The sequence below is a fragment of the Diceros bicornis genome, chromosome 4 (genome assembly GCF_020826845.1).
Source record: "Diceros bicornis minor isolate mBicDic1 chromosome 4, mDicBic1.mat.cur, whole genome shotgun sequence".
NCBI classification, from domain to species: Eukaryota; Metazoa; Chordata; class Mammalia; order Perissodactyla; family Rhinocerotidae; genus Diceros; species Diceros bicornis.
In genome coordinates, this window is record NC_080743.1 from 35,206,905 (window position 1) to 35,229,276 (window position 22,372).

Genomic DNA, 22,372 nt, shown 5'->3' on the forward strand with positions numbered 1-22,372 from the left:
GGACGCTGACAACTTTTCCTCTCGTCAACCGATGCTTGCAACACCCGACGTGAGCCCTGAATTATGGCGGCTTCTGCGCCCGTGCCGCACGCGACTGGCTTTCCAGCTGAGGGTCGATGCGGTTACTATGTGGAAAAGAAGAAGCGGTTCTGCAGGATGGTGGTGGCAGCAGGGAGAAGGTTCTGTGGTGAACACGCTGGAGCCGCGGAGGTCTGGTATCGCCCTACCCTCTCGAGAGTCAGAAATAAGTTCCCTGGTCCGGCACCTCCCGTCTCTGACAGATTTCTGCTTGTTTCTCCTGATTTTCTAGCTTTTCCTTTAATAAACGCAGTCCTGCACTTCCTGGGGAGCGATGATGCGTCCTAGCCAAGTGCAGTGTTTTTTTTTTTTACTAAGTAAAGTGACTGCAGTGACCTATTTATCTTGATACTAACTCATGGCAATGCTAGGTTTTAGCTTCACTCTAAACTACAGTTTCTTACACTCTGCCCATTCTCCGCCTTCTTGAGGGGCAGTGGTAGGTTAGAAAGATTAGTGATCAAAGATCCCAAGGTTTCACTAATTGTTTTCTAATTGTTTCGTGAACGAGAATCACTTCTCGTGAATGCAGTTGAGAGAAACTTTTTTAAAAATTTATTTAGATGTACAATCTTTTGAAAGCAACTTATAACTACTTTGCTGGAAAGAGGAAGGAAAGCTTTAAAAACATGTAAGAATTGACTCTCCTTTTAAAATTGAGAACAGAAAGTGTACACTTTTGTTCGATAGTAGTTATATATATAATTGTACTGTCGAACAATATATATCTTATATATGTGTATTTTTTTAGGATATATGTGATAGAAAAATAAAAACAACAAGAGGAGCAGAATGCTTATAGAAAAAGGGCATGTCTAATAGAAGGATTAACCAAATAGGCAGGCATCGGGTTTCATGCCTTCTGAGTGGGCATTGTTATCCATGCCTTCTGAATGAGCAGTATTACTATTTTTCTTTGTTAGCCGGCTGGCTTATTCTTCTAGGTAATAGCCAGTACAGCTCAGCCCCCAGAGCCCTTTCATTTGCTACTGTCCGTCATAGCCATAGTTTTACTTCATATTTTATTTGACTGATATTTGCCTAGAGTGAAGCGTTCTGAAACAGCATATTCTTGTTGTGGAATGTAGGAGACCTGTGACTTTGCATGAGAGCTCTTTGAAGTACACCCATAGTTGCATTGGCTGGTTTTGAGGGGACCAGCAAACATCCCTTGGTTGAAGAATGAGATTTATGCTAGGAGAAGGATTTTGTTTTCATTCTGTTATAAGATCTTAGACCTTAACCAGACATCTGGAAGGTGCCTGTAGATGGTGACAGTAGTAGAATATGAATAGATCTTTACAAGCTTGACTGATACTCCTGGAGAGGAATGACATGTTTTTATTAGTCCCTTGAAGAAAGACTGCAGAACACCAACTGGAAACACTTTCCATGACTAAAATTTGGTTTTCAATTGTGGGCATCCTGCTGAATCTGTAATATATGATATAATTGGGTGTTAACGTTTCCATCTCATTTTTCTTGTGTCATATACAGCTGAGACCACTCATATTCATTTTTACCCAGTGGTTCTCAACTGGGGGTGATTTTTTTCCCCCAGCAGACACTTGGCAATATCTAAAGATATTTTGGCTGTCAGAACTGAGGAATGTTCCTGGCATCTAGTGGGGAGAAGTGCTAAACCTCCTATGACCCACAGAACAGTCCCCCACAAAGAGAATTACCCGGCCAAAATGTCAGTAGTTCCAAGGTTGAGAAACCGTGTTTCTAAACCCAAATAATAAATTATAAAATTTTTTTTCCCCTCTGTGGTTGGACTTTGGGGGATTAGAATGGAGTCTTCTCTTTCGTGAAGGTGAGATTTTAAATTCAGCAAATGAGGAAGAATATAGAATTTTCAAAAAAATATTGAGAAATCTCTTAGCTTTCTCATGAAATTCGGTGTACATAGTTTCGTGGATATGCTGGGAAGCAGATCAGAACTGAAATAAACTGAAAAAAGAATTGTTAATAACAGTGAACACTTAGCATTTAATATGGCCAGCACTGTGCTAAGCAGTTTTCTTTAACTCTTACCTTAGGAGGTAAGACATACTATTCTCTTCTTCCAGATGAGGCAACAAGCCTACCTCAGGTCATAGAGTTAGGAGCTGATAGATGGAGCTGAGAATCATACTTAGGCAGTCTGGCTGACCTGTGTATAGGTGTATATGTTGACCTGTATATGACCTTAACTATTATACTGTCCTGTTACATAAGAATATTGGGCAGAATTGCCAACACTGTTAATTTTCCTTTATTTTTTCCTAGTGCGTGTAGTTAAATCCATGTAACTTGGAAACAAACAGGATGTAGCTCTGCTATACTGAAAAGTTGCAAAACCAGGAAAATATGACCACATACCAAATGGCTAAAATGCCATATTTTATTGTTTCTGAGACACTTTTTTTTCCACATTTTAACATCTGTGAAATCAAAATGCACCTTAAAATCAATGATATGTCATAATTTAAATTGGCAGCATTTTTTATTTCTTAGTGATGCTAAAATAATAGTACATATGATAGTCAGTGCTATCATTGATTCAAAATTCTATAGGTAGGCCTTCTCTATAACCTGTTTGAAACTATAGACCCTTGTTGTCCAAAGCAGTATTCGCTCATATATGCATAAACCGGGTACATTGGAGATTTTCATTCTTAAACCCTATGACCTGATTTTGCCAGCGTTTTATTAATGTCCTCTTAAGGTTTCCTTACCTTGTTTTGGGAATGCATAAGCTTATGATTACACTGAAGTTATTTCTAGTATCTGTAAGCAATGAACTTGATATTTTATTTAAATAAATATATCCTTTTATTTTATTAGGAAGAAAATGCTCGGAAAAGAATCCTGTGTCCTTTAGATCCAAAACAGTAAGTATGCGACAGATAAGGGTTTTTCTGTGCTAGAAACAGTAATTGTCACAAGTCTTATTTTAAATAATTTTTTCCTTAAATTTAGCACAGTATATGAGGATCAACTAGCAAAGCATTTGAAAAAATGTAACTCAAGAGAGAAGCCAAAACCTGTAAGTCTTTGATGAGTAAAACTGAATGGTGATATGTGTGGAATGTAATATTTATATATACTTAGTAGATTACAAATGTGAATACTTAACAAGGCTCTTGCCTCAGAAGGCTTGAGTATGGTAAATGCATTTGAGTGCATATAGGACATCAGACTGTGAATCCATTTATAGGCTTAATTCAGGTAATAGAATTTTATGCAACAACAGTGCTATTCAGAGAATGATTTCACACCTTATTTATTCAAAAATATTTACTTAGTGCCTACTAAATTTGTTTCAATAAAATATGATCCCAGCCTTCAAGGAGCTTATTTGAGACTGGTAAATAAACTTGTAAATAATGGGTATTATTTAATAAGTTCAGTGTAAGTACACATGTGCTACAAGCACATACTTGTGTAAAAGTTAAAATTAAATCCAAGGAGGCAAGAAAGGATTCCCAAAGGGAATAACACTCGAGCTGAGTCTTGATTTGGCAAAGAAAAGGAAGAAGAGTCCTAGGCAGAAAGAACTAAATGTGCAAAGGTAGAAGCTGAAACCACTTGAGACTTTCAAGGAACTTGAACTTTATTCTGAAAAATATGGGGAACCACTGAAAGATTTTAAGCTAGGGAACAGTGTGGTCAGGTTTACCTCTTAGAGCAGTGGAGGAGGATGGCTTGAAATCAGGTGGACTAGTTAGGGGGCTATTGCTGAATTCCAGGTGGAACGTGACAAGAGACTGAGTTAAAGAGGATGGATAGCCCAGAGATGGCACCAGAAGAATCTACATAACAAACCTTACTAACTAGCCCTCATCTTCCATTAGTTTTCCCCATATATTTACTTTCCCACAGTTTGCCACCGTAGTCACTCAAAGCTCTTTTCCGTTGTCTCATCACTTCTCTAAAAATTCATTATTCTTTTGTTAAGATGCTATATAAGCCCAAGTTCCAACCACTCCTTTGAGTTACTCATCTGAGTGCTCCCACATGTATGCATGATGCACATCCCATAAACTTCTGTTTGTCTCTTATTAAAAAAAAAAAAAGGATGGAAAGATTGGGGATAAATGTAAGAATTGTTTAGGTAGCCGAATCAATGAAACTTGGTAACTGATTGGAAATTCAGAATTGGTATGTGAGTCTGAAACTCAGTAGAGAGGTTGGGCCAGTAATCAAGATTTGGAAGTCAACTACATACAGGTCATAGGGGAAAGCTTTGGATTTTTAAGTTACCCAGGGTAAGAGATGAGAGGGGAAAAAAGGAACTTGTTTATCCAATAGATATTAATTGAGCACTTATGCCAGACATTGTACCAAGCACCCTGCCTAGAATAACATTACAGTCTAGTAAGGGAGGTGGAAAATGCAGTATTGAGTGTTTTAAAATAGATTAAGCACACGGGGCTATGGAAGAATAGAAGAGGAGAGCCTAACCCTCTTTTGAAAGAATATAGGGGCTTAGAAAGATGGGGAGGCTTCTCTGAAGGAGTGTCATGAGACCTACAGGTGTAAGGAGAATCAGCCAGACAAGGAAGAAAACATGTGTAAGGGCCTAGAGGTGGGAGAGTAGATAGCTTTGTCTGGGACTGGACATTTCACATGGAATGTATAGAAATCTAGACTGGTGTATAGAATACAGGGGGAGAGCTGAGTAGAAGATGAGACTTGAGAGGTAGTCGGGAAGTAGAGCATGAGACCCAGGATAGAACTCTAGGTCACCTTGATGTTAAAGGATGAGCTGCTAATAGGAACCATTGAAAAATATTGAGAAGGGGTGGCTGCAGAAGTAGGAAAGAGAAAAACCAGAGAAGCATAGTGTATCAGAAACCAGGGGGAGGAGAATTTCGAAAAGAAAATAGTGTTCAACAGTGTGCAGCACCACAGAGCAATCAAGTAAGGCAGGGACAGAAAAGAATCCATCGGGTTGGCCATATGGTGATTGTTAAAGATCAAAGACTTTAGCAATGTGCATATTTAGTAGATTGGAGTGGGCAGAAATCAGATGGGAATCATATATGAGTAAATGGAAGGTAAAGCAGTAGAAATCACAAGCACAGACTATTCTTCAAGAAACTTGGCTATGAGTGGAACTTGAGAGTTAGAATGGCAGTCAGAGAGGAAGGTAGGATAGAGGTAGTTCGTTTTAAAATGGGAGAAAATTTAGTTTTATTTATATGCTAAGAGTAATGAACCATTAGAGAGGAAGAAATTGGAAATAGAAGAGGGCATCACTGATGGTGTGAGGCTCCCTGGAAAGCAGGCAGAGATAGGGAACAGTAGAGGGAGAAATAGCTCTTCTAAGATAGACGAGAAAGAGTAAAAGATGGCTATCAGTTCAGGCAAATTTGAGCTGCAGAAGGATTAATTGAGAAGGTTGTCCTTTGATAGCTACACTTTTCTTACTGAAGAGACAAGGTGATTCAGAGAGATGATGGTGCAGTAGGAGATTTGAGGAGAGAGGTAAAAGTTTAGAATTAGAGTTATGAAGAATAATTGTGCATCTCTGAGATATTGATTTTGAACTGGCAGCAGTCCAAATGACTGGGTGGTTTTACTTGAGCAGTGTTCAGCAGGCAAGATATTGAGAGTTAAAAGTCATATTAGTGCAGGCTTTAGGTTTTGTAAGGGTGGGTGTGACAGAAAAACCAGATTGTGGAAGATAATGATAATGATGATATCCAGACTGGATGGCATGAAAGGGAAGCCAGAAATTAGCTGAGAAAAAGTAAATAGAGGTCTTGAAAAGGTATAAGAATATGATTAGGAGCAAGAAAACCTCTATAGTTGGTACTAGCATAGTATAAGGCTATGGTCAGAGAGTGGGCTAATGGAGTTTAAGATTTCAGAGGTTAAATGGTTTACGGTAATGCCAGAGTCTAGAGGGCCCATGGAGGTAGTTTGCTGAAGTGGAGTGAAGGTCATTAGAGTTAAGAAGGTCAAGCAGAGCTATTATATGTTGGGTGGCTTGAAAACCTAGTCATACTGGCTGGACTTAGTGGAAAGAAGAGCTTGGTGTCAAAGTCCCTAATGCATGTTGGATAATGACCAACAGATTGATAGTTGACAACCACTGGGAGATTTAGAAGATGATTTAATGGCCTGGTATTTCCCATTGGGAATTTTTGGCATTTTGGGTAGGACAGTCCTGTCCTGTGCTTTTCAAAGCATCCCTGTATTTAGCATTCCTGGCCTCTGAACACCAAATGGCAAAGGACAAAGAACAAAATAGAGGTAGAAGGATCTGAAATTTAATCTTATTTTCAAGCTAACAAGTTAGCCTGCCATAGATTGATGGATGCTGGCAGAGGATATGAGACTCCTGGGTCAGAGACAAAGGACTTTATTACTCACTGCAAAGCAAGCAACATAAGCTTCTTGTCTGCATCAATGCCACTTGTTCCCCAGAGCCCATGGAGTCAGCACAGAGGGGCCTAGGCAGATACTGCACGTGTTTGTGCATATCGTATGTCATAGCTAAAGACAAGCTTAGGAAATACAAATCTTTTAAAATGGGCAGTAAGGAAACTTGCCTGACCTTTATTCCCTAAGTAGACATTTCTTTATTATACAGTACAAGAAGCAGGCCTGCCATCTGCTCTAGGAGACACTATTTCTATCTTCCAAGGTTGCTTGGCATACAAACGTCCTTGAAAAGATAGTCTAGAACAAAGGTAGTCAGTGCCTTTGCTTGTAAAACTTGCAGAAAATTAAGAGATTCCTTGGAGAATTGTCTCCCAAAAGCACCTCTCAGTCATTTTGACAACAAAATATCCCCGTACATTGTCAGATGCCTCCCAGCTGAGAAGCACTAGGCCACATGGCATAAGCTTAAAAGAAAGTATTTTTACATTGAGATACGTAGAAGAAAAATGATGACCACCCCCACTTAGCCCCTTAGTAAAAAGAGAATGTTGCCTCTACTTTAAGTATGCATGGAGGTTATCTTCCTTACCTAAATGCTAAGTTTTAGTTAAAGCAAGCAAGTGGAATATGTGTTCTGGAAAAAGTTTGAGAAAATAGGTGGATTTATTAAAAAGGGGATACCCCCGCACGGGTTCCATTGCATGCCAGGACACAGTGGAATGGAAAGGGAGAAAAGCAGTGGGATGATGAGATGGAGGAAAGAAATAACAGAGCAGTATTTATTTAGAACACTCTGTATAATATGAAACTTGGAACCCAGGTAAAGTCTTTTCACCATTCTGCTTTACTTTGTAAAACTGTTCATCAGTTTTTAAAAATTTTATAAACCAAATAAAAGTAAGTCGGTGATAAGTTTATCCGATATAAATTGTTTTCACATTTAAAAATCTAGTCCACAACACAAGTTACCTGGAGCACTCTTTGGAACCATTTTCAACTGAAAGCACATCAAATTATAATAGTTACTACTAATTTTCTATTATAGTTTTGCCAGTCGCCCAACAAACATTGTAATACCTGCAGTCTTCGCCTGTTCCACTCAGTCACCCCTTTCCATTATTATCCATATAGGTAAAGGTAGCAACGCACAATCAACATGTTACCTTTCTGCCATCTGTGCAACAAAAGCCCATTACTATTCATAATGTCCCAGGAGTTGTTTTCATTTTTAAAATAGGATTTGTAGAAATAGTACTATTTCATTCATCTATATCTACATGGTCCAATATGGTAGCCATTAGCCATGTGTAACTATTTAAATCTGAGTTAATTAAAATTAAATAAGATTGAAAATCCAGTTCCTCAGTCACACTAGCTGTATTTCAAGGCTGATGGCTACCACGTTGGCCAGGGCAGATACAGAACGTTTCCATCACTGCAGAAAGTTCTGTTGGACAGTGCTGATCCAGATCCTTACCTAGAATCTATCTCTTTGAAGATGGACTAGAAAGATCTCACTATGTTAATTTAAACAACTCAGTGTCACAGGACATTTCTATTTTCGATTTTAATTAGCATTTTAAAATAGGAGAAATCAGACCTAAACTGTTGTAATATCTGTACTTTATCTCTGTTTTTGGTCATGCTGCTTGCCTGATAAATAAGCCATGTGTGTACTTTGTTGTTTTTGCTTTAACACCATAAGGAAAACTGGCACAGTCTTCAGTCTATGCTGTAGACAGGTAAAAATTTTAATAAAAATTACTAATGAATTTCTTTAGACTATAAATGTTTATTCAGATAACCACCTTGCTAGAATATAAGATCCATGAACACAGAGATTTTTGTTTGTTCTGTTCTCTACTTTGGTGAATCCTCAGCACCTAAAGCAAATTAAGGATCACAGTAGATACTCAATAATTATTTAATGAGTAAAGGAATGGGAGGAAGAGAGAAGGCAGGTACAGAGTATGGGAAGAAGGGAAGGATTAGTTTTTCAGCTTAATTTTTGTGAGCTCTTCACCTTGATAACAGTATTGTTATGGTTTTGTGTTTTTTTTGTTAAGGACTTCTTTATTCAAGATATTAATGCAGGCTTAAAAGATGAAACAGAAATACCTGAACAATTGGTAAGTACTTGACTTAATATTTAATTTTAAAAGGTATTTATGAGCTATCTCCATGTTGTGAATAAGCTGTGTTCCAATTTTTGTTTGGAATAAATCAGTTGTTTTGAATTTAGAATGCATTTTCCTATAGAATCAATATTATTAGTGATGGTTGGTTCCCAGATGAGCTCTCATGCCCCATTTTTGTATATAGGTTCCAATTTCTTCTCTCTCTGAAGAGCAGTTGGAAAACTTAATTAAGAAATTGAAAAAAGCAAGTGAAGGTAAGTTGGCCTAAAGTTGAAAGTTAAATTTTTTTTGGAGTAATTAGCTGGTATATGAGTTGATACCAGTGTGGTTTAAAAGATGTTACTCCCATTGTTCAAAGCCCTGTGGTTTCATGTTTGGTTGCTTAAGCTGTTGTGCTTATATTTGGCACAGGTTTGAACTCTACACTTAAAGATCAAATTATGTCCCATCCAGCATTGCATGATGCCCTTAATGACCCTAAAAATGGTGATTCTGCAACCAAACACCTGAAACAGCAGGTATGTTTAGGTCGTGGTAACTCTACTAAAAATGGCCTTTTGTTCATTTGTTAAAAGCTAACATTCTATTCTTTCTAAATATAGTTATTAATGAGATTTTGTTTAGTTTATCTTCCAGGGTACAGAGTCTTTCCATTGCAAAAAATGTGTATAAACATATATAAAAAATTTTTGGCCTGGTTATGGTTCTGAGTACTTCATGTTAAATATTGAAAAGCAAGAGAAAAAATTTAAAGCCAAACAAAAATTATCAATGTAAACATGCTGCCTTATGTAGAAATTACCTTGCTATTTTCCCATTTGAGCCAAATGGGTTTGCTGTAGTGTATAAAATAATCTTGTGAAGTTTGCAGGCTTCTATTTTAGGTAACATTGAAAAATTAAAGTTACTTGGTCCAAGAAGATGCTTTGTTGAGTTTGGAGCAGGAAAGGGAAAATTATCTCATTGGGTTGATATTGCCTTAAAAGATGCTGAAAAAGTTCACTTCATCCTAGTAGAAAAGGTGACCACAAGATTCAAGGTAAGTGAAACCATTGTAGTATATTAGTAACCAAACTTTGTACTTTTCTTGTTTAGAAAAAGATACTTAAAAATGTCTCTTAAATAAAGTGAATTTTTTGTGTGTTTATTTGATCATAGCTTTTTATTCTAATTATATTGTTAACTTAAACTGAAAGTAAATTTTTTAATCTAAATTTTGATAGTCCATTGATCTGAGTTCTTAAAATTATTTTTAGAGACAAGAAAATATGTGGAAAGAGCCAAGCTCAAACTAGGAGTTAAAAGTCTTAGGTCCTAACCTACCTCTGCCACTTAACTGACTGTTCATTCAGTAAACATTTATTGAGCATACTGCCAGGCACCATGATAGACAGTGGGTTATCTATCAAATAAAACAAGGTCACTATGCTCTATTATTTATATTTAGAAAAGAGAGAGAGACAGATAAATGATTATAGAAAAGTATGAAAAGATGAAAAAACGTGTGCGCAGGGTACAGTATGGGTTCAAAGAAGGGAGTGACAAGTTTTACTGCAGGGAAGGGATGACAAATGACTACACAGAAAAGGTGATGCTTGAGCTGTATCTTAAGAGGTGAATTAGTGTTTGCTGGAAAGAGAATTTGAAAAGCATTCTAGGAAGAAAGAACAGTGTAACCAAATGCCTGAAACAGCAGGGAAGCATTTCTGTGTAATGGGAGTACATGGTGCAAAGTCGAGTTCAGCAGTGATGAAACAGCAGAGGAGGGCTAAACCATGGAAGGTCTCCTGTTTAATGCTAAGGAAGGAGTTTGACTTTATTCTCCTTCATGCTGGAGATAGAGTGGAAACAAGATTTAGTTCTTGTCTTCAAGAAGCTTACATCTATTGGGGCAGATTTATAAGTTCTTTGGTTTAGTATGTTAAGTGTCTTAGGGTAATTGTAAGTACCAGATGCTGTGTGAAAATGAAAATAGAACATCAACTGACCTCAGTCTAGTGTGGGTCACAGAAGGTTTCCTGGAGGAAATGACAGCTGAGAGGAGATTGAAAGAATATAAGAGTTGGTGAAGTAAAAAAGGATTTTTGAAAGTTCATTTTATTAGCTCAGGGAAACTCTTCTGCAGGAAAAAATAAGTTCATTTTAGCAGTGCTGTTAAAGGTATATTGGAAGAGTCTGAAAGTTGAAGTAGAGAGATTAATAATAAGATAATTATTATCCAATAATCCAAGTAAGAAATGGGCCAGACCTAAGGCTATTGCGGTGGGATGGAGAGGAGGGGAAGAGTATGAGAAATGTTTAGATGTTGGAAGCCACGAGTCTTGGTGATTTGTTCTTCATTAAGTATGAGAGACAAGTAGTTATTTCAGGTGGTATTTTATGGCTTATGTGACTAAGTGGTGCTCTTCCCTGAGTTTGGGATTGAGAAGGAGGAAGATGAAGAATAGGTTTGGAGGGAGAAATAATGAGTTCAGTTCTGAATGAGTTTGCTGTTGAAGTAGAGCTTTCTGGTTCACAATTGGATATGTGTCTGATGCTCATCAGAGAAGTCTGGGCCACAATGTAGATTTATAAATCATAGGCACGTGGCTATCAATAAGACAGGTTGTGATCTTGCAGGGAGAGTAAGAAGAGGAGTGAGCCAAAAATAGTATACTAGGGAAATATAAATAAAGGAAATAATATATACATAATAATTTATAAAATTTTTAAGCCTTATAAAAATGGTATGATGTTATTTTGGAGTTTCCATCAAAGAATATACAATCTTAAATTGTTATATTAATGATTCTATTTTTAAAATACTAAAAAATAAGATGGAAACTTATTTACTCCGAATTTTGAAAACAAATAGAAATCTTGTTTGTTCTCATAAAGCTTTTAACATAAAAAGCCATTGTTATAATAATGTTCTGTTTGTGCAGGTGGATGGCAAACACAGAAAGAAAAATTCAGTGTTTGAAAGACTTCAAATTGATATTCAACACTTGTGTTTAAGTAAGTTGCATAACTCTCTGTTGCCCTACCATAAATCATAGAACTTTCAGACTCTGAGGGTTGCTTAGAAATCCAAACATGCAGAACAGTGCTTCTGAAAACAAAGTAAAATTAATCCATTGTTAATATAGATTGTTATATCCAACATTTAGATAAATGTAAAATGAATTGAAACTTTTAAAAACTGTTTTTCAGTATCAACTAGAAATGAAGTGTCATATTAGGGAATAGTTTTAAAGTTTTAATAATATGTCCTTATGTTGCTTCTATGTCCTGTTTAAATTCTTGAGTCTGTTTGTGCCATACACTAGCATTAGTTAGCATGACTTACCTAAACTGTTAAGGAAATGACATAGTTCTCTGCCTAGCTAATGTGTAAAAGATACTTCCTACAATTTTAAATGGTATCAAAGAAAATAACTCATCTCTATGGAACTCACATTTCATATACACACACATCCCTCAATTATACTCTTTAGTGCCCTTTCTGTGCCTTTTCATAGTTTTTCATATTATTTTAAATGAAAATAGTACAAACACATCCCAGCAACCCCATCTGCTAATTTTAATCCACTCTTGTGAAGCAACCCAGCATTTATACATAAATCACTGTATTTAAAATTATTTAACTGAATATATTACTTTTCTGAAGTCATAAACCCTAAACAAGTTGTTATGCCATGTGTTGAATTCTTCGTAAGCATGCTGGAAAATAGCCTGCCATATTTCTTGAATAGTTTCTATGTGACTCTTTTATGCCCACCATGTACCCCCATCCTGTATTTTTAAACCAAAATAAGAGATAAAAATTAATAAAGAAGGGATTGGCAAACCTCTACAATTTAGTTCAATACTACCCTTTAGAATATGCATTAATTTTGGGAAATCTCTCTTGCGTGTGCTGAACAGTGACCTACCCAAGATTATTAGCCACCAGTGAAAATGTGGATTATAATTCCTGACTTCCATACTTCAGTTTTTTCTTGATGTTTAAAATAAAAGACTTATTTAACATACTGAGAGTGATTTTGGTAGTTTTGAAATGGGTAAAAGGTGGCATTTACTTAGAGAACTTCTCTTCCTTTCTTGGTTGCAGGATTGGAATTTACTGGTAATTATTTTAGGGGAAGAAAAAGAATAGAAGTATCTATTGAATGAGTTCACTGTGAACATTCCTCTTTTTTTCCTTTTTTTCCTACAGCTTTGTTCAGATGTTATTGACATATTTCTTTGTTTTTTGTTTTTCTTTTTTTTTTCTTTGGCTTTTATTAAAGTTATACATGTGTGGTTAAGAGTCAGATAGTTCTACAAGTTCTTATAAAAACAGCACCAGCCAGTTCCCTCTCCACCATTTCTCTCTCTTCAGAGATAAACAGTCAGTTCTTATAGGTGAATTTTTGTATTTATCTAAAGTCTCTAATAACAGGCTTGTATTGCCGCTTTTTGTTTTTTCAAGCATAGTTTATTGATTTTTCCCTATGGAAGATGAGGATTTTCTACCCCTGCCCCACCTCAAATGCATACATTTCCCATTCCTCATCTTCCTAATGTGTGTTAAATGATTAAATCATCATTCTCCCCTCCCGCCCCCCCCCCACAGCTGAATCATGTGGTAAAGTAAGTTACATTTTTCCTGTACAATTTTTTATTGTTTGTGGAGTTAATAATTAATTTATAATTTTGTTTACTTGGTCTTTTGAAAATGTGTTATCATAATATATACATGAAGTAGTCTATCAGATTCTGTCTTCCTGAAAAAATCTCTCTTGGATCCTACAGACCTCTTCTAATCCAGACTGAACACCCTCTGTTTCTGGGGCACAAATGTCAACCTTAAAAGTTGGCAGTCTCATCCTAGGGACTCCCTTCCCTCTCCTGGGTTGGAATTTCTTTTTCAACATCTTATCCCACATCTTCCTCTTAATTTACTCTCTCTTTTGGGCAGAGCACTTCCTCCTGTAGCTTCCTGAGAAGGAATATATTAGAAATAAATTTGAGACCTTGCATGGTCTGAAAATATCTTTTATTTTATCCTGAACACTTGATTTGGCTGGGTATTTCTATTTCTAGGTTTAAAATTATATTCCTTTAGAATTTTGAAGGTATTACTCCACTAGTGTTGCTGTTTAAAAGTTCAGTGCCATTCTGAGTCCTTATCCCTCCTACATGAGCTGCTTTTTCCTGTCTAGAAATTGATAGGCTATTTTCTTTGTCTTCAGTATTATAAATTTTCACAGTGATGTGCCTTGATATGGTTATATTTTTATCCACTGCGCTAGGCACTTGGTGGACTCTTTAGTTGATAGCAGTGGTTCTTAACTGGAGGCAGTTTTGTCCCCTAGGGGGCATTGGCAATGTCTGAGACATTTTTGCTTGTCGTAATAGTGGGCATTCTGCTGGCATCTGATGGGTAGAGGCCAGGGAGCCTGCTAAACCAGAGGCCTGCTAAATATCCTGTAAGGTACAGTATAGCTCCCCACAACAAAGAATTATTTCGGCCAAAAAAGTCAATAATGCCAAGGATGAGAAATCCTGATATAGAGAGTCTAGTATTCTCAGCTTTCTGGGAAGTTTCCTTGCATTCATTCTTTTTTTTTTCCATAAATGCCAGAGGGATCATCCCCATCAGGGAAAGCTACAAAGAAAAAAATGTTAATGAGACACGACTGCCTTGCTTTTCTTTTTTTTTTTTCTTTTTACCTTTTGATCCCCTTCACCCATATCTCCCATCCCTCACCCTTTGCATCTGGCAACCACCACTTTTTCAGATTCCATATATAAGAGATGGTACAGTGTTTGTCTGTCTCTGTCTGACTTATTTCACTTAGCATATTGCCCTCAAGGTCCATCCATGTTGTCACAGATGGCAAGATTTCACTCCTTTTAGTAGGTGAGTAATATTCTTCTGTGTATATATATCACAATTTCTTTATCCAGTCATCCATCAGTGGGCACTTAGGTTGTTTTCACAAGGTGAACGTGGAGATGTATATATCTTTTCGAGTTAACATTTTAGTTTTCTTCAGATAAATAGCCATAAGTGGAATTGCTGGGTCATATGGTAGTTCTATTTTTAATTTTTTGAGGACCCTCCATACTGTTTTCCATAGTGGCTGCACTAATTTACATTCCCACCAACAGTGCACAAGGGTTCCCTTTTCTCCACATCCTCGCCCACTTTTGTTATTTCTTGTCTTTTTGATAATAGCCATTCTAAGAGGTGTGAAGTGATATCTCATTGTGGTTTTGATTTGCATTTCCCTGATGAAAAATGATGTTGAGCATCTTTTCATGTACCTGTTGGCCATCTGTATGTCTTCTTTGGAAAAATGTCTATTCAGATCTTCTGCCCATTTTTCAATCAGATTGGGCTTTTTTTGCTATTGAGTTGTATGAGTACTTTATATATTTTGGATATTAACCCCTTATCAGATATATGATTTGCAGATATTTTCTTCTATTGAGTATGTTACTTTTTCATTTTGTGATGGTTTTCTTTACTGTGCAGAAGCTTTTTAATTTGACATAGTCCCACTTGTTTATTTTTGCTTTTGTTGCTTTTGCTTTTGGTGTCGGATTCAAAAAATCATCACCCAGATCTATGTCAGGGGGCTTACCGCCTATGTTTTCTTCTAGGAGTTTTATGATTTTAGGTCTTACGCTCAAGTCTTTAATCCCTTTTGAGTTAATTTTTATATATGGTGTAATGATAGTGGTCCAGTTTCACTCTTTTGCATGTGGCTGTCCAGTTTCTCCAGCACCATTTATTAAAGAGACTATCCTTTCCCCCATTGTATATTCTTGACTCCTTCGTCATAAGTTAATTGACCTTATATGCATAGGTTGATTTTTGGGATCCCTGTTCTTTTTTTTTTTTTTTTTTAATTTGATTTATTTATTTATTTTTTGCCCCCAAAGCCCCAGTAGAAAGTTGTATGTCATAGCTGCACATCCTTCTAGTTGCTGTATGTGGGACGCGGCCTCAGCATGGCCGGAGAAGCGGTGCATCGGTGCATGCCAGGGATCTGAACCCGGGCCGCCAGCAGCAGAGCGCGCGCACTTAACCGCTAAGCCACAGGGCCGGCCCTTGGGCTCCCTGTTCTGTTCCATTGATCTGTGTGTCTGTTTTTATGCAAATTCCATACTGTTTTAATTACTATAGATTGGTAATGTAGTTTGAAATCAGGGAGTGTGATGCGTCCAGCTTTGTTCTTCTTTCTCAAGATTGCTTTGGCTATTCACGGTCTTTTGTGGTTCCATACAACTTTTAGGACTGTTCTATTTCTATGAAAAATGTCATTGGAATTTTGATAAGGATTGCTTTGAATCTGTAGATTGCTTTAGGTAGTATGGACATTTTAACAATGTTCTTCCAATCTATGAGCACAGAATATCTTTCTGTTTATTTGTGTCTTCTTCAGTTTCTTTTATTAAGAAAGGAGAAATTTGGGGCCGGCCCGGTGGCGCAAGCGGTTAAGTGCGTGCGCTCCGCTGCGGCGGCCCGGGGTTCGCTGGTTCGGGTCCCGGGCGCGCACCGACGCACTGCTTGGTAGGCCATGCTGTGGCGGCGTCCCATGTAAGGTGGAGGAAGATGGGCACGGATGTTAGCCCAGGGCCGTCTTCCTCGGCAAAAAAGGGGGAGGATTGGCGGATGTTAGCTCAGGGCTGATCTCCTCACAAAAAAAAAAAAAAAAAAAAAAAAAAAGAAAGGAGAAATTTAACCTCCTTGGTTAAATTTGTTCCTAGGTATTTTATGCTTTTTGATGCAATTATAAATGGTATTGTTTTCTTAGTTTCTCTTTCTGATAGTTCGTTATTAGTGTATGGAAATGCAACAGATTTTTGTGTATTGGTTTTGTATCTTGCAACTTTACTGAATTTGTTTACTAGTTCCAACAGTTTTTTGATGGAGCCTTTCGGGTTTTCCATATAGATTATCAGGTCATCTCCAAATAGTGACAGTTTTACTTCTTTCTTTCCAATTTGGATTCCATTTATTTCTTTTTCTTGCCTAATTCCTCTGGCTACGACTTCCAGTACTATGTTGAATAAAAGTGGTAAGAGTAGGCATCCTTGTCTTGTTCCTGATCTTAGAGGGAAAGCTTTCAACCTTTCGCCATTGAGTATGATGTTAGCTGTGGGCTTGTCACATATGGCCTTTATGTTGAGGTGTGTTCCTGCTATACGCTTTGTTGAGAGTTTTTATCAAAATGGATGTTGAATTTGGTCAAATACTTTTTCTGCATCTATCGATATGATCATATGATTTTTATCCTTCATTTTGTTGGTGTGGTGTATCACATTGACTGATCTGCAGATGTTGAGCCATCCTTGCATCCCTGGAATAAATCCTACTTGATCATGGTGTATGCTCCTTTTAATGTTGAATTTGATTTGGTAATTTTGTGTTGGATTTGAGGATTTTTGCATCTTTATTCATCAGGGATATGGCCTGTAATTTTCTTGTCTGGTTTTGGTATCAGGGTAATGCTAGCCTCGTAAAATGAGTTTGGAAGAGTTCCCTTCTCTTCTAGTTTTTGGAAGAGTGTGAGGAGAATTGGTATTAATTCTTTGCAAGGTTGGCAGAATTCATCATTGAAGCCATCTCATCCTGGACTTTTGTTTGTTGGGAGGTTTTTGATTACTGATTCAATCTCGTTACTAGTAATCAGTCTGCTCAGATTTTCTATTTCATCGTGATTCAGTCTTGGTAGGTTGTATGTTTCTAGGAATTTCTTCCAGGTTGTCCAATTTGTTGGCGTATAGTTGTTCATAGTAGTCTCTTATAATCCTTTGTATTTTTGTGGTATCAGTTGCAACGTCTTCCCTTTCATTTCTGATTTTATTTATTTGAGTCCTCTCTTTTTTTTGGTGAGTCTAGCTAAGGGTTTGTCAATTTTGTTTATCTTTCCAAAGAACCAGCTCCTAGTTTCATTGATCTTTTCTATTGTCTTTTTAGTCTCTATTTATTTCTGCTCTAATCTGTATTTGCTTCCTTCTACTACCTTTGGGCTTTGTTTGTTCTTCTTTTCTAGTTCCTTGAGGTGTAAAGTTAGGTTGTTTATTTGAGACTTTTCTTGTTTCTTGAGGTAGGCGTTTATCGCTATGAACTTCTCTCTTGGAACTGCTTTTGCTACATCCTGTAAATTTTGGTGTGTTATATTTCCATTTTCATTTGTCTGAAGATATTTTTGGATTTCTTCTTTGACCCATTGGTTATTCAGTAGCTTGTGGTTTAATCGCTACATATTTGTGAATTTTCTGGTTTTCTTCATGTAATTAATTTCTAGTTTCATATCATTGTGGTCAGAAAAGACGCTTGGTATGATTTCAGTCTTCTTAAATTTATTAAGAATTGTTTTGTGGCCTAACATATGATCCTGGAATATGTTCCATGTGCACTTGAGTAGAATGTGTATCCTGTTGCTTTTGGATGGAGTGTTCTGTATGTATCTGTTAAGTTCATCTGGTCTAATGTGTCATTTCAGGCCAATGTTTCCTTATTGATTTTCTGTCTGGATATGTATCCATTGATGTGAGTGGGATATTAAAGTCCCCTACTATTATTGTATTGCTATCTATTTCTCTGTTTAGATCTGTTAATATTTGCTTTGTATATTTAGGTGCTCCTATGTTGGGTGCATAAATATTTGCAAATATTATATCCTCTTGTTGAATTGACCCCTTTATCGTTATGTAACACCCTTCTTTGTCTCTTATTACAGTCTTTGTTTTAAAGTGTATTTTGTCTGATATAAGTATAGCTACTCCAGCTTTCTTTTTGTTTCCATTTGCATGGAATATCTTTTCCAATCTCTTCACTTTCAGTCTGTGTGTGTCCTTATATCTAAAGTGAGTCTCTTGTAGGCAACATATAGATGGGTCTTGTTTTTTTATCCATTCATCCACTCTGTCTTTTGATTGGAGAATTTAGTCCATTTACATTTATAATAATTATTAATAGGTATGTACTTATTGCCATTTTTTTAATTGTTTTCTGGCTGATTTTGTAGTTTGTCTCTATTTCTTTCTTCCTCTCTTCCTCTCTTCCTTTGTGTTTTGATGGCTTTCTTTAGCAGTATGCTTATATTCCTTTCTTTTTATCTTTTGTGTATTTACTATAGTTTTTGCTTTGTGGTTACCATGAGGCTTACATATAACAACCTATATATAACTTGCATTCTTTCTTTGATAGTTTTCTCTTCCGTTTTTTCTTTTCTCCCTTTATGGAAGAACTCTTATGATTTAGTTATTAGGCCTCCTAGAATGGTTCTCTGCTTTTCTTGACTTTACTTCTCTGTTTTATATCTTTTACTCTTTTTTCTATACTTTCTAAAATTTCCTCAACTTAATTTCTTCTGAGTTTTAATTTCTAAGATATATTCTCCCTTCATAGTCTCTCTTTTCACCAAGTTGCTCTTTTCCATTTGTTTTGGTCTGTGTCTTTAAACTTAGAGGCTGTCCTCAAACATCTGGTCTTCTTGATGGTGTGTTCATAGTTAGGATTGAGAGACTAAAATCTCTGAGTCCTCAGGCAGGGTTGTTGACTCTAAGCTCCAATTTTGGGTGATCTGCCTAAGATGTGATCTTTCCTCTTGGGCTTGTCAGATTCCCCAGAAAAGACTCTTCTGATGACCTGCTAGCAGGTAAAGGTCTGATTACCAACACTCTGGGACCCAGTGGGGAATGAGAGCTAGGGAAATTAGTATGTACACTCACTTAATCCTATTTTGCTACACTTCAACTCTCGACTTCTTATTGTCCCTCCTATTTTAGTTGCTCCTTAGAGTTAATCTGTGGTGTTCCAGCAAGTGGGGAAGAGGTAGTCACCAAGTATCTGTGAGGTGGGGATCTGACTACTTCTTAAATAGACTTTCCACCGACCCTCTATTATTATAACCACTTCAGCTCTACTTTCAAGGTACCTGATGCTGCCAATTCCTGAACCTTTTGGAGATTTGTGGAATAAATTTGCTTGATTCTCAGCCGTTTTCACTTTTGTCTGCTCTTGTCTTCTTCCAGAACTTGTGAGTGTATACCTTTTTAAAAAATTCTTTTATTCTTATTTTGGTGGAGTTTTAGGAGCTAGCTAACCACGTGCTTGTATTCAGACTTCCTTCTTTTCCCAGAAGTTCATCTGCCCTATTTTCTAAGCCCAAAGAAATAGGAGAGAGAGGAATGAGGTAATTTGTCAAGCATAAAAATGAAAGGGCTTTCTTACACATCCTTTCTCTTCACCCTAATTGATGATAAGCTTATTGAAGCACCTTAATTTGAACCTCTGCATTCCCTGGTGTGAGCAAACTAATCCACTTGGTACCAATTTCTACTAGCATGTGATACCATCTGAAAGCAAGCAACAGAAAAATTGAAATGTTTACTAACTACCTCCATTGGACAATTCACTGTTCTAGGTATTGTAGCTGGATTTACAGGGGCAAGCATACCTTTCATTTCAGAATCTTAGAAGAAGGAAAATGAATAGGAAAAAAGATGGAAGCCATGACTATGATATGCTACATTTTACTGCATTACTTTGTGGACTTTTTTTTTTTTTTTTTTTTTTTAACTTTTACAGGACTGTTATGGATTTTTTTTTCCAAAACAATGTGAAAAGCTAAGCTATCTTATTCTTGGTCAAGATATATTAAAAGCTCTATTTGTAGTTTGATTAAAATATTGAATATAGTATTTTATAAAGTATACTATGTGTTGATTATGTTATTCATATATATTCATCATATATATTATTTATGCAAAATAAATCTTCTAGTAGGAAAAGTTTTGAGTCTTTTTATCAATGGGTTAATAATATTTAGGAAAATAAGGCTTCAGAGGAAAGTCCTGAGTCGGGGTAGAAGAAATAGCATTGGCCTGAGTCAGGAAACTTGAATTCTAATTCTGACTCTGTCAGTAGCCATCTCTATTACTTATCAAGTCACTACATCTTATTCCTAAGCTATAAAGTGAGAATTTTTTGTTTGAGTCTCTTTCAGCCCTAAAATTCAAAGATTCTAATCAGTTCTCTCTTTTGGGACATCACATTAATGCCTTATCGCACAAGAGAGCTTAGTTCTCATTTCTTGTGTTTCAGACAAGATTCCTTTGCTAAGCAAAGAAAAACTGCCTGTGGTAGGAATTGGAAAGCATCTGTGTGGTGTGGCAACAGGTATGTAAACATATTAATAATGTCTAGATTAGCACATTAAGTTTTAGCTTAACATGGTCCCAACCTTTTAAATAGTCTCTTTTGAATAGTTTTTATCACTTGTGTTGCACCTAACTAATCTTCAAGTAGCACTGGCCCCGGGTTATATCGGATATAGAGCTTTCCTATTTATCTGCTCATTTTGGCCATTTGCAGGATGAATTAAGAGTTTCATGTGTAAACACTGTGTCATATGGGACCTTAAAGTTCTTTGGGTTATATGTCAACCAAAAAGGAAACACATTATTTATGGAAATTGTATAATTCCACCACAAAAGCTACTGATTTTTTTAGAGGAGTCGCTTGGGAAGGGCTTTGAAACCTCTCTCACTAGATGATGATTATGTATCAGGATTCTGGGGGAAAAGAAAAAAGAAATGTTAGACAGAAAAATATCTATGATGTCTTGCCTTAGCACTTCTATCCATGAGATCTAACAGGGTAAAGTGGAAAGACCATGGGCTTTGAAATCAGATAGTCCAGGCTTCAACTCTGCTGTGTAACCTTGGCGGATTACTTAACCTTTCTGAGCTTTGGTTATCTCATCTGTAAAGTGGGGATAATAATATATAATTTACCAGGTTACATGTAAAGTGTCTGGCACGTTTGTGTCAATAAATGTTAACTATCGTTACATCTTCCTGGCTATTGCTAGTTTCATCATTCACCCATATGGGGAACTTGGAGCTTCCATAAAACATTATTCAAATTGGCTGCAAATGGCTTTGAGTATTATATATTTGTGTTGTCCTTCATAGTTTTTAGATGACATTCATGTACCTTATCTCATTTAACCCTTATAAAAGCCTTCTGAAGTCAGGCAATTCAATCCTGGGGAGGAAAAAAAGCATACTCCTTTACTCCTACCTCTCTAATCCAAAGTTCTTAGAAGTATAATCTATATTGGCCATTTCTCGTGTTCCACACACTTTTTCCCCCTTGATTCACTCTTATCTGAATTCTACCTTCATCACTCTGTTATTAGCTTACTGAGAAATCTCAGCTGCACTGCCTTGCCCTTCTTGAAATTCTCTTTCCTTCTCTTGTGACACTCTTCTTTCCTGGTTCTTAACCTACTTCTATGCCATTCTTTCTCTGTTTCTCTCATGGTCTTCTTCTGCTGCCTGTCCTTTAAATGTTAATATTCAGACCCATCTGCTGTACACCTAATGTCTTTCCCCTTCTTAAAACTCTTCAGTAGCTCCCAATCCCCCACAGCATAATGTCTGAGCTTTTTAACATGACGTCCTAGTCTCAGTCGGGCCTCTGCCTTCCTCTCTTTGCCAGTTTCTGCCTCTGGCTTTACTGGTCAGCAAATTCAAACCCCGTGTACTTTTCCCATTTACTATACTGAGTCAGTGTCTAAACTGGCCAATTTCTACTTATCCTTCAGCTCAGTTGTCACCACTTTCAGGGAGCCTGCTTAAACAAGTTACCACTCTTTGGTGTTTATCATAATACCCTCTGCATGTCTTTACCTCATTGTGTTTTAATTATCTGTTTATATATCTAATTCTCCCACTATGCTGTGAATATTTTGAGCATTAGGGGTGTGCTAACGTGATGCGTGGTA

At 36.8% G+C, this 22,372-nt stretch overlaps 1 protein-coding gene across 3 annotated transcripts in view; it reads left to right on the plus strand.

Annotated features, from left to right (window-relative positions):
* Positions 1 to 22,372, plus strand: part of TRMT13 (tRNA methyltransferase 13 homolog) — a 26,610-nt gene continuing 4,238 nt past the window's right edge. Inside the window, exons 1-9 of one of the 3 annotated variants that reach the window (XM_058538631.1) lie at positions 1 to 210; positions 2,908 to 2,954; positions 3,043 to 3,109; positions 8,523 to 8,585; positions 8,779 to 8,848; positions 9,006 to 9,112; positions 9,466 to 9,633; positions 11,519 to 11,591; positions 20,686 to 20,760. In XM_058538631.1, the coding sequence (XP_058394614.1) occupies positions 64 to 210; positions 2,908 to 2,954; positions 3,043 to 3,109; positions 8,523 to 8,585; positions 8,779 to 8,848; positions 9,006 to 9,112; positions 9,466 to 9,633; positions 11,519 to 11,591; positions 20,686 to 20,760 (817 nt within the window). In that variant the 5' untranslated portion in view covers positions 1 to 63. Of the gene's footprint in view, positions 211 to 2,907; positions 2,955 to 3,042; positions 3,110 to 7,406; positions 8,199 to 8,522; positions 8,586 to 8,778; positions 8,849 to 9,005; positions 9,113 to 9,465; positions 9,634 to 11,518; positions 11,592 to 20,685; positions 20,761 to 22,372 lie in introns of those variants that run through there. The other 2 variants (XM_058538629.1, XM_058538630.1) reach the window with 2 other exon arrangements.